The following is a 12,856-nucleotide window of genomic DNA, read 5'->3' as shown; positions in this document are numbered from 1 at the left end:
AATAAATTGAGTATGCATTTTGAAATAGCCAACTTGACTTCCTCTGGCTGTGAGCACATGTAACTTAGACATAAAGGAGGAAATGGCTATCCTTGGTAATTACTGTATGTACATTCACTCAACAAAACACACAATCTACAGAAGTAGTGTATATTTTAAAAAAAACCTTCCCGAAGGTATTTGTAAGTAAGGTGGCTTTAATCTTACACTGACCTAAAATAACCGTCTACTAGGCAAGAAAAACTGTTGTAATTATTACTTTTATATTTTAGGTTATTATAGTTTATTTATCCTAGAATGTACAAGTAACTCAACATTGATATGATAAATACCCTTTGATACTTATTTTTATTTTGCAACCTTCAGAACACCATTAGTATATACTGAATGTAACTATCAGGGACCTTAATTTCAAAGGTTTGTTCCTCATTTTTGTGCCAAAAAAACCTGTTACACTAAACAAATTAAGGCAATACAAGTCTTACAAAGATGCTCAGTTGCTATTCACGGTTTTTAATTTACTTTACTCTCCATTCTCTGCGATTGCATTTTGGAAGCCTGACAATTATATTGTCATCCCCCCAATCCCTTTCTCCCCCACCCCTATGATTGTGCCCTGAGGCAAATATTGATTCCCACTCCCCAAAATCCCTGCTGTGTTTTGAATGGAGCTGGAAGTAACAGAGCTGCCTTTCCTTAAAGGGACACTGTCAAGACTGATGGACCCAAAATGTAACATATATTAAGCAATTCAATGTTTTGTACTGTATTGATTATGGGGAATTATCAATTCTTTCTAAACAATGTCTGCAACATTCCTAAAATCCTAACTTTTCAGGAGGGAACTAGTCTTAGCTCTGTTTGCACAAACTGTCTTTCCATCCTGCTTTTTTGGTGGTGTTTTTTTGTCGTTTTCCCATTCCTTTGAAGAAGCAGGGTATCACAATATGCACAAATCTTCACAAGGAGAGAACAGGCAAGCAGAGTGGAGGGAGAACACAAATGCCCATTATAACAAAGCTTGGTAGGTCCAGCCTTCATCTTTGACAGATCTGTTAAGACAGCAAATGGATAGTTTTAAAGCATATTTCAAAGTTTCTGTATTATAGGTTGATGTTTTCTTCTTCACTTTCTGAAGACAGTGGTCAAATTAAGCTCTGACATCAATGAACTCACACCAGAGATGAAGTTGAGCCTTTATATTTTTGAGGGTCCCACACAAAATGGCTGGTTTAGGGTTTTGGGGTTTGTTTGGGGTGTGTGTGCTAGGAAGAGGTTATTTGCTTGTTTGGTTTACAAATAGACATTTAGAGTTTTACTTATGTACTACACTGGCATAGTGTGTCAATTTAAAGTTTGCAAAGTGTGTTAAGATAATGTCAGTTTAGCACTATTATATTTATCAGACCCCAAAGAATCTCTTGCATCAGCTTACAATCTTTAAGTTTTTATTGTAAACTATGGAACAAATGTGTTTCCTAAATTGCAAACACTAAACTTTAACTTAGAAACATCTGTTCTGATCCTAGCCTTGACTCACCCTCTTTCATTAGCTGAACTGCAGAATTTTTAACCATAAAAATAAAAAGCAATTGTCTGCCCTATTCTATTCATTATCCTCTCACAGCATATGGGGCTATTCTCCTCCCAAGCCTTCCTCTTTTTTCTTTTAAAGCAAAACCCATCAAGCCTGGCCTCCTTCACAGAGACACCCCCCCCCCCCCCGCCCGCGCTCTCTTTGTGCCTTGGACAGGCTGAAAAGCAGCGCTTGGGCGACCCAACCTCCTTCTGCGCCTGGAAGCTGAGTGAGAAGTTGAGAGACGGTCCCTTCGGCAGGCAACTCAGGCGTCAGTTTCAAGGCTCCTCCCTTCTGGCGAACGGCAGACTGCGGGGCGCCTGGAAACCGGTCCGAGGGAGAGAGGCGAGGGGGAGCGCACTTGAGGGATTGACACAAATGGTCAGGCGGCGGCGGCGGCGGAGGCTGGAGCTGCCGCGGGGAGCCGCGCGCTGCCTCTCGCCACTCGGCTCTGCGGGGCAGTGAGGGGCGCTGGCGGGGCCGGGAGCGGGGCCGTTTCGGGGTGTCCCCCTCCCGCCGCCCTGCCCCCCTTCATGAGTCTCAAGTTTGATGCGGGCGCAGCAGAGGCAGCAGGCGGCGGCGGGAGCCCGGCTGGGGCGGCAGCGGCGCCGAGGCAGGGGCCGGCGAAGTATGGCTGAGCAGCGGGCACCCCCGGGGGCGGCCGGGCACGGCCGGGAAGTTCGCGGCGGGGGGACGGCGGCGGGCAGCAGGAAGAAGAGCAGCAGCAGCCGCCCCAGCTGGTGTCTCCGGCTCCTGCTGCTGCTGTGGGCGGAGGCTCCGGTGCTGCCTGCCCGGGGCCAGCCCCAGCAGTACAACGGCGAGCGGGGCATCTCCATCCCGGACCACGGCTACTGCCAGCCCATCTCCATCCCGCTGTGCACGGACATCGCCTACAACCAGACCATCATGCCCAACCTGCTGGGCCACACCAACCAGGAGGACGCGGGGCTGGAGGTGCACCAGTTCTACCCGCTCGTCAAGGTGCAGTGCTCGGCCGAGCTCAAGTTCTTCCTGTGCTCCATGTACGCGCCCGTGTGCACGGTGCTGGAGCAGGCGCTGCCGCCCTGCCGCTCCCTGTGCGAGCGGGCGCGCCTGGGCTGCGAGGCGCTCATGAACAAGTTCGGCTTCCAGTGGCCCGACACGCTGCGCTGCGAGAAGTTCCCGGTGCACGGCGCGGGCGAGCTGTGCGTGGGGCAGAACACGTCCGAGCGCGGCACCCCCACGCCCTCGCTGCTGCCCGAGCTCTGGACCAGCAACCCCCAGCAGCGCGGCGCGGGGCCGGCGGGCGGCGAGCGGGGCGGCCGCTTCGCCTGCCCGCGGGCGCTCAAGGTGCCCTCCTACCTGAACTACCGCTTCCTCGGGGAGAAGGACTGCGGCGCCCCCTGCGAGCCCGGCCGCCTCTACGGGCTCATGTACTTCGGGCCCGAGGAGCTGCGCTTCTCCCGCACCTGGATCGGCATCTGGTCGGTGCTGTGCTGCGCCTCCACCCTCTTCACCGTGCTCACCTACCTGGTGGACATGAAGCGCTTCAGCTACCCCGAGCGGCCCATCATCTTCCTGTCGGGCTGCTACACCGCCGTGGCCGTGGCCTACATTGCCGGCTTCCTGCTGGAGGAGCGGGTGGTCTGCAACGAGCGCTTCGCCGAGGACGGCGCCCGCACGGTGGCGCAGGGCACCAAGCGGGAGGGCTGCACCATCCTCTTCATGATGCTCTACTTCTTTGGCATGGCCAGCTCCATTTGGTGGGTCATCCTCTCCCTCACGTGGTTCCTGGCCGCCGGCATGAAGTGGGGCCACGAGGCCATCGAGGCCAACTCGCAGTACTTCCACCTGGCCGCTTGGGCCGTGCCCGCCATCAAGACCATCACCATCCTGGCCCTGGGGCAGGTAGACGGCGATGTGCTCAGTGGCGTCTGCTTCGTGGGCATCAACAACGTGGACGCCCTGCGGGGCTTCGTGCTGGCTCCGTTATTCGTGTACCTGTTCATCGGGACTTCCTTCCTGCTGGCCGGCTTCGTTTCCCTCTTCAGGATCAGGACCATCATGAAGCACGACGGCACCAAGACAGAGAAGCTGGAGAAGCTGATGGTGAGGATAGGGGTCTTCAGTGTCCTCTACACGGTGCCTGCCACAATAGTCATCGCCTGCTATTTTTACGAGCAAGCCTTTAGGGAACAGTGGGAAAGGAGCTGGGTCGCCCAGAGCTGTAAGAGCTATGCCATCCCGTGCCCCAATAACCACAGCAGCCACCACCATCCACCCATGAGCCCTGACTTCACTGTCTTCATGATCAAATATCTCATGACCTTAATCGTGGGCATCACCTCAGGCTTCTGGATCTGGTCGGGGAAAACACTCAATTCCTGGAGGAAGTTCTATACCAGGCTTACCAACAGCAAGCAAGGGGAAACCACAGTGTGAAACCCAACCCAGCCAGGCCGAGGGACACCCACCATCCCAACCAGAGAGGGCGGGTGAGGGACCAAACTCCACTGTGTGCCCACAATCCCAATCAGGGAGGGGGGGAGAGGCTGCCGCACATCCACTCTTGGCAAACTTTCCAGACTGCTAGCCATTTCTCCAGCCTGCAGGGAAGTGAGAGAAATGAGGCAGGTGGGGAAACTCCTGAGATGGGACAGTGTTTGCCTCCTGTGGGGAGTGAACATTATGTGTGGCTGGGGGAGAGGGTTGTAAATAGCCTCTGTAAGATTTTGTAAGTATATTTGTATTTGTAAATTACAAAGATCTGTCACCTTTTTTATTTTTAGGACATTTTAACTCATTTGCAGATTTTCCCCACTGTTTTTAACTGGCATTGGATTTTATTTTTCATTTTAGTACAGGATGAAAAAATGAAAGCAACCAAAACAAACCACTCCTTTCATCCCAGCACAGGTTTTGTAATGGTTTTGCTTGGAGTTCAGTTGCATGAACAGCATGGCCTGGATTGAGGATGCTGTAATGCCCTAAGGTTCCTCCTGACACAGGCTGGGTCCTGATCCCAGCAAGCCTACAAGATAGGTGGGAATGGGGAGGGGCACAGACACCTGACTTGATCCCTGCCCCATATACCTGAAGCATAACAGGGGAATCTTGCTGTCTGCATCCTGAGGGGATGGAGGAGCAGGCAGCGTTACCTCACTTCTGTGAGCTCTGCCATGGATGGTGGAGGGGAAGATGGTCTGACCACTGCTGCTCAATACCAGACATGTCTAGTCCGTGCCATATATACCCAGGGAGATCTTATCCCTGCTACCTAACCTTTGAGGGAACAATCTCCTTAGCCCTGCCCAGAGGTGCCTGATCAGGGCAGAGCAGCAGACTAAACCTTTCTGTCAACACTTAGCATTAGGTGGGGGGACTGGCTGCCTTCTGCTTTTTTAACTTAATTAAATTGTACCATGTGTTTGTTTTTTCAGTGGTCAGGAGTGGAGGTCTAATACCAGCTGCACCTGTAGTATGTCTGATGGCTTAAGAGAGATAAGAGGGCATAGATAGCAACCTTTATTTTTAACCTGTATAATAAACTTAATTCTTTTTTAATACAAACCCAAGAGGTGATTGATCTGGCTAATCTTTCATCAGAAATAGGGTTATTGACTGTTGCTGTCCCAAAAGTTTCACAGTGTATGGAGGGAAGAAAGACTGAGGATAGTTATAAATGTTAATTGTTGTGTGCTCAGTTTCTTGGCTATCTGCTTCCTTGATGGGTCAGCTTGTGTGTGGTATAACATTGTTTCTTCTGACAATGAAACTGTTGAGGGAGAACTACTTGGAAGGTTGTGTTGAGGTACTTGATATTTACTTAGATCAACAGACTGCTCAATATAAACAGGGTCAGAAAATATGAGCTCAGTAAAAAGAGATTAATTGGAATGACATGCTGTATTCAGCTTTTTTATTAAATCTATAAGTTGACTTTTCAGTTTGGAAATATTTAAAACATTAAAATGCTCCTGTATTAAAATGCTCCATTAGGTACACATTGTGAGGGAGGGATGATTTATTCCACTATTAAAAAAACAACAACCAAGAAACAAAATACTTAATCTGTTGACCTATGAGACCTTAAGGAAACTCTGATGTCCTTTCTAGTACCATAATTACATTGCATACTGTGAAGCATGTGTGCAATATGTCTATCTTTAGAAAATGTATGGTCCTGTGTTTTTTTTAAAGAGGTTTAAACAAGACACATCAAATGTGACTCTTCACAGATGCATTTTAATATTTAGTCCTCTGTATGAAAAACAGCAGAATGCTTCTCTCTCCTGATTGTATTTTTTTAAAGTTTTTATATAACAAATGTCTGTATTTAGGTTCATAAATATTATCTCTGGCTACCATACCCTGAAATGCAATTTGGAATTTGGTATTCATTTATTTCTTCCATTATCACAAGATCATCTATATTTATAGAGGAATAGAAATTTATATATATTAAATACCATATTTTTAATTTCTCTTAAATAAATTGAGGTTTTGTACAAAATGAGTTTGTCCTTTTACATATGTATCACAGTAATTCAATATATACGTATTCATTATTTTCATATATTACAAGGTGTGGGTGTTTTTTTGTTTGTTTTTTAACTGCGTTCACATTACAAGCTAGAATTCAGTGTAGGAATGCATTATATAGCTTGTTTTTTATGTCTAGGCCAGTTCAGATTAATCCTTCAAAAGAACTAATGTATACTGTTCAAGATCCTTGATAGGATATGGTTGATGGTGTGAAATCCAAGAAGAGATCTGCTATATGGCAGGAGAAGAAAGAAGCTTGCAGAGGGTTTTTTTCTGTTTTTTTTTTTGGGCAAAGGAGAGGTTAAGTTGGAAAAACCCTTCTACATTTGCTATTAAAAAATTTGCCAGTTTCTCACTGCCAGAATCACATTCAAGCTATGTTTCTAAAATATAAACAATTGTCTTCCTCAGAATATTTTAGTATGCAGCCCTTTTTGTTTTCTTGGAATCTTGACTGTTTAGTTAAACCAGAGTTGTAAAATATGTACATGAAAATATTTCCATTAGGGTTTTTGAAGAATTACATACATTCTAAGCTTTTTTCCAAAACATTTTTGTTATCTTCCAAAGTGCCTTTTTAGAGGTTTGGTTTTGGTAGGCATACTTGGATAATTGAGATTTTTGTTTCTGATGCTTTCCACTGTTATAAGGTAGTACTGTGTTTCATTATACGGTATTGTAGGGGATATAAATTGTTTATAAAAAAACCCAGGCAAAAATTAACGTGCAGTATGAAGGAAGCAAGACTTAAAAATTAGAGGCAAAAATCTGTCCTCATAGACATGAGAGCAGAATTTAACCATAGGGCTTTTAATTTTAGCATAAATGTACTGTCTATTTTCTTAAATATTGTCTTTTTAAAATAAATTCTCTGTTCTAGCAGTTAAAATTGTACTGCTCAGTGTTCAGCTCTAACAGTCTAAAGTACAAACCATTCAACTTCATTTGAAGTGCAAGTCCTTTATGGTCAGGTGATTAATTAGAACATTAGAGACATTTTGACCAGTTACCTTGAAACTGAATATTTGTTCATTTATGCATTGCAGAAAGTATGTTAGGGTTATAACAATTTTTGTACTTAATAATGGAAATGTAGTTTCTATACAAAGTAACATTTTGCTAGTCTGCACATTTGTGGTCTGCACACTTTATAATTTGTACTTCCAAGATTTAAATGTAGGGTGTTCCACATTGCTCAATCTTTATTATTTTTGCAGAATAGATTACAGTATATCATACAATTAAATTGTTGGAGCAAGCTCCATCTTATTCGTGCATCATTGTTGGTTTTGTTGTTTGTTCATTTGCATGCTAATTTGCAAAATTCAATAATTTTCAATAGATTACATAGTCAGTGGGTGTTATCATAGTGCACAACTTCCTTCTTGCATTTTTCTTTGGCATACTTTTATTTGCCTACATATTTCAAATGCACCTATCGTGGTTTTTAGGACTTTTTGTAAAAGTCAAGTCTAAGTAGATTAAACAAATATGAAGGTGTCTTCTTTTGGGCATATTAAAATAGCTTATGCTTCACCATTGTAAAAAACTCCAAACATATCCAGTGTTCCATAGCTCAAGTGAATTTAGCTAGACATAGGATTTCTGACAACGCTATGTATAATTGGTATACCATATTTATGAGCAGACTGTATTGTAGTATAAAAAGAAACAATGTTACAAAATTCGACTTTGTGTCTTATAAAGAAGATAATATAACAAAAGCTTTGATACGGGAAAGTTTGACTGAGAGACTAAAGAATATTGGTAAAAGGCTTTCTTTAATCAAACGCTATGCTCTTTCATTTAGAATGCCACTGATCTAAAATGAGCAGGCATATATAAATAAACATGTTTCTCTAGCTATTCTCTATAGAGGGCAATATCATGATAGCCTGGAGAACTGGGGATGCTAAACTAGAGTTCATCCTTCTATAACAGTAGCACTGTTTGTAAAGTAGCACACTTGCACTGTAGTTTCCGTAACAAATCCTATTTTTTCAGGGCTTTTAACTTGTTCACATAAATTATCCACAAAACTGCCAATTTATGAGGATATTTTAAAAGGCTAATTTTTAAAAACTGAAATGCTGCATTCTAATAGACCTAAATTCTAACTTAACATGGGGGGTGAACTTCTGTAAATTTCTATCTCAATATCTGCTATCATGTACAAGTGCAATTAAAGATTCTTTCCATGTAAATGGTGAAGAGAATCCTCACAAACTTAGTTTATAGTGTGGCCTTTTGACTTGGAAACTGAGGTAAAGCTGTTATTTCATCCTCCATTCACCCTCTAGTGCCCAGACAATATAATTGCAATATTCTTGGTGAGTAACATCACCTAGCGTGCTAAGATCTCTGCAGTACCTAAACAGGGACATGTAACAACATAATTCAGCCTCAACTATGAATATCCTGTTTTTAAAGATCCAGTTAGATTTGTACTATTTATTATTTGTACCATGATGAGACCCAGCAACTTCAGTCCAGATCAAGGAAGGCCCTTCTGTGGGGAGCACTCTTCAAACAAAGAAAGGTATGGGCTCTGCTACTAGGAGATCACAGTCTTAAAGCCTCTATCTATCCTGCAAGCACTTATGTACATTAGATCCTGTGACGACTTCTGTCTTCTGCTATGTTGTTACTGGCATGCAACACCCCTAATCTTAAATCTATCAGACATACAGGTCACTAGCTGAGTTTGCAAGTTATGCAATAATCCACACAAGAGAGGGAAGGACAGAGTTCTTTCTGTCTCAAAGATTGAATCCTTTGATGCCCTAAAAATGTTTACAGTGCAGAAGAGTGACGAGAGTAACACATTTTCTAAAGTTCAGCAGTTTTAGCATGTTAACGTTGTTTTTAAAATGAGTAAAGAGATAAAGGAAACAAAGCCTGGTGACTTAATAAGTGGAGGCGTTGTTATTCAAAGACATCTTATTAAAACGGCGCTAACAATTTATGAAGTGAGTGGGAGTTTAGGGTGGTTAGCACTTCAAGAGACTGGGTCCTTGATGTTTATCTTGTGCACAAAATCCTTTTGGGTTAGCCCAATAACTATCATATCAAGCTGGATAATATTGACAAGAGTGTCCTGTAAATAAACAAAGAAGAAAAAAAATCAACACTTAATGTCATGCAACTATAAACTGAAATTTATACTGTACATTTACTTAAAGCTGTGTCAGTTTGTGAGGTAATATTAAATCTTCTTTAAAAGCTATCAAGTTATAAATTAAGTGGCAAAATACTTGTATGGTTATTAGTAAGCAAGATTTGTGTGTTACTTACAAGTAAAGATCTCAATAAACTAGTTAAAAAAACAGGCCTTAAACAATATAATAAGGTATTAATTCACAAAGAAAAAGAAAAATCAACATTTTGATTGTTTCATTGTAGCCAATATTTTTAATTCTACAACAGAAAAACATTACCGTTTTGTAATCCATGAACATCTCCCTGTTTCAGACCTCAACATATGTTTAAATTACTTTTCCAGTGCAACCACTGCAAGGTTTCTCCCACAGACCAGAGCTTGCCCCCGTTTTCATTCAAATCAGCTGCATGAGTAAATAAACTGCAGGCTTGTATTCTGGTCAGACAGCCCTTTATGAGCACCCACATGCACACACCAACATCACATACCGGAGATTAGCTAATGTAGTTCCTATATTCAAGAAGGGGAAAAAAAGTGACCCGGGTAACTACAGGCCTGTTAGTTTAACATCTGTAGTATGCAAAGTCATGGAAAAAATTTTAAAAGAGAGAGTGGTTACGGAGCAGGAGGCCGATGGCAACTGGGATAGTTTACAGCATGGATTTACGAAAGGTAGATCGTGCCAAACCAACCTGATCTCCTTCTTTGAGAAAGTAACAGATTTTTTAGACAAGGGAAATGCAGTGGATCTAATATATCTAGATTTCAGTAAGGCGTTTGATACGGTACCGCATGAGGAATTACTGGTTAAATTGGAAAGGATGGGGATTGAAATGAAAATCCAGAGGTGGATAAGGAGCTGGTTAAAGGGGAGACTGCAGAGGGTAGTATTGAAGGGGGACCGGTCAGGTTGGAGGGGGGTCACTAGTGGAGTTCCTCAAGGTTCGGTTTTGGGTCCAATTTTATTCAATCTATTTATTGCTGACCTGGGAACCAAGAGTAGGAGTGGGCTGATAAAGTTTGCGGACGACACCAAGTTGGGAGGTATTGCCAATTCGGAAAAGGATCGGGATATCCGCCAGGGAGATTTGGATGACCTTGTAAGCTGGAGTATTAGTAACAGGATGAAATTCAATAGTGAGAAGTGTAAGGTTATGCATTTAGGGATGACTAACAAGAATTTTAGTTATAAGCTAGGGACGCACCAGTTGCAAGTAACGGAGGAGGAGAAGGACCTAGGAGTCCTGGTTGATCGTAGGATGACCATGAGCAGGCAATGTGATGTGGCCGTTAAGAAAGCAAATGCGGTATTGGGATGCATTAGGCGAGGTATTTCTAGTAGGGATAAGGAAGTGCTAGTCCCGTTATATAAGGCGTTGGTGAGACCTCATTTGGAGTATTGTGTGCAGTTTTGGTCTCCCATGTTTAAGAAGGATGAATTCAAACTGGAACAGGTACAAAGAAGGGCCACTAGAATGGTCCGAGGAATGGAAGGCCTGTCGTATGAAAGGAGACTTGAGGAGCTCGGTTTGTTTTCCTTAACCAAAAGAAGGATAAGAGGAGATATGATTACACTCTTTAAATATATCAGAGGGATAAATACCAGGGAAGGAGAGGAATTATTTCAGCTCAGTGCTAATGTGGACACGAGGACAAACGGATATAAATTGTCAGTTAGGAAATTTAGGCTAGAAATTAGACGAAGGTTTCTAACTATCAGGGGAGTGCAATACTGGAACAGCCTACCGAGGGAAACAGTGGGGGCGAAGGACCTCCATGACTTTAAGACTAAGCTAGATAAGTTTATGGAGGAGATGGTATGATAAGATACCGGGCTTAGTCAATAGGTTAATTAAGTGCCACACTGGTAAATAGTACAATGGGTCAATGATATGTTATTCTTAACCTTTTTCCAGAGGGTCTGGCTGAAGAGTCTTGCCCGCATGCTCGGGGTTCAGCTGACCGCCATATTTGGGGTCGGGAAGGAATTTTCCTCCAGGGTAGATTGGCTGTGGCCCTGGAGGTTTTTCGCCTTCCTCCGAAGCATGGGGCAGGGGTCGCTTGCTAATGGAGTGGGGAGATCGGCTAATGTGGCCTGCATCTTGCAGGAGGTCAGACTAGATGATCATATTGGTCCCTTCTGATCTATGATTCTATGATTCTATGATTCTATGATTCTATGATACCGGGAAGCAATGCAATTTTATGACGATTCAGTCATCACTGAGGCTTGCACTCAGAAAACCCATAATATGTGCATTTAGTTACCATCCTCTAATCAGATGGTTTTTTTTCCAAAATACTTTAAGGTTTGGTTGCAATAAGAGGAAGTGAACAACATAATAGTGTAATTGCTATTGTGATTTCCCTTTGTGTATCTTTGTCATAATCATTACAATATAATTTAAACTTTGTCTTTGCATATAAAGAGAATTAATGTAGAAAAACTTCCATTGCCAGCTAGCAAGAAAGATATTTCATGGTGGAAGACCTAAAATAACTTCTATGGCAATTTAACCAATCTGATGGCCCTAAGCAGTAGAACTAAAATTAACTGTCTGCAGTAAATAGTTACATTAATGATGATGAACTGCAATGGCAAATAAGGCTGTATGTCTCCTTCTTATTTTGATAGTATCACAAATCATGTGAGCTTTGCTCATGCTACCATGATGTTGTCAGTATCTCTTGTTGTGACTGAGAACAGTCTGTGGGTTTTTTCCAGCTTTAGTACAGTTTTATTAAAAATAAACCACACTTATACAAAGGATACTTAGAAAAGGATATAATTTTATTGAAGGGTCTGCTGAGGACAAAGTCACAAGATGAACTCAAGTAGCTGAAATTCCTAAGCCTGGTGGTTCTTTATATTTTGTTATTGCATATTTCTTGCTTTTAAAATAGCACATACAGTTAGGATGTTGTACTTTATAACTATTTACATTCTAAATTGCATGCCTTGTATGTTAGTCACAATACCATCTTAGTGAGACTAATATATTAGTGAGGCTGAGCTGTATATATAATATATAACTGAGCGGTAACAACACCCCACTGACTTTTTATGTTGGTTTGTTCATATGAATGAGCATTGTTGTTTTGTTACAAGTTATTACTTATTTACCTCCACCAAGGTGCATGTTGCTGTACAAACTTATTGAAATCTGTGGAAGGGAAGGGTGAAGTCCTCACAATCTTGCAGGCTCAGGCCTCTACATATGTGGAGTTGCAAATAGGAGGTGATAAGATCCTATTTAAAACACCTGGTCTTTACCCTTCCTACTTCAGAACATAGGCCTAGCTGATCTGCTCCCCTTGCATTGGTAAAAGGAGCACATGCCAGATGCCACCAGAATTGGGAAGAAGGGCTCAGCGGTGTGCTTGTCACACTGCAGAAGCCCCTCAAAAGAACTGTGGTGTTGGGCTCCCATGTCCGGAACAAGGTGGAGTCAGAGGAGCAGCTCCTGTTTGAGGTATCTTTGTTTCTGAGCACAGCAGAGGAGAAATCTCGGTAGCTAATACTGGCTTACACAGAACTAACACCCACTTCATGCCTCCTGGTCTCCCATGGAAGGGGACAGGCCAGTGATCAGCTA

At 42.8% G+C, this 12,856-nt stretch overlaps 1 protein-coding gene across 1 annotated transcript; it reads left to right on the top strand.

Annotated features, from left to right (window-relative positions):
• Positions 1 to 1,889: 1,889 nt before the first annotated feature.
• FZD1 (frizzled class receptor 1) lies at positions 1,890 to 7,375 on the top strand. Its single transcript, XM_045003529.1, has one exon. It carries the CDS (start codon positions 2,126 to 2,128, stop codon positions 3,995 to 3,997), a length of 1,872 nt encoding a protein of 623 aa, XP_044859464.1. The 5' UTR covers positions 1,890 to 2,125; the 3' UTR covers positions 3,998 to 7,375.
• Positions 7,376 to 12,856: the final 5,481 nt, after the last annotated feature.

Source organism: Mauremys mutica, chromosome 2 (assembly GCF_020497125.1).
Source record: "Mauremys mutica isolate MM-2020 ecotype Southern chromosome 2, ASM2049712v1, whole genome shotgun sequence".
Classification (NCBI taxonomy): domain Eukaryota; kingdom Metazoa; phylum Chordata; order Testudines; family Geoemydidae; genus Mauremys; species Mauremys mutica.
Note: the sequence above shows the minus strand (reverse complement) of the source record. Positions and strands in the feature narration are given on the sequence as shown.

Bases quoted from the DNA above. Each gene is read 5' to 3' on its own strand.
- FZD1 (XM_045003529.1), top strand. From the start codon at position 2,126: ATGCGGGCGCAGCAGAGGCAGCAGGCGGCGGCGGGAGCCCGGCTGGGG.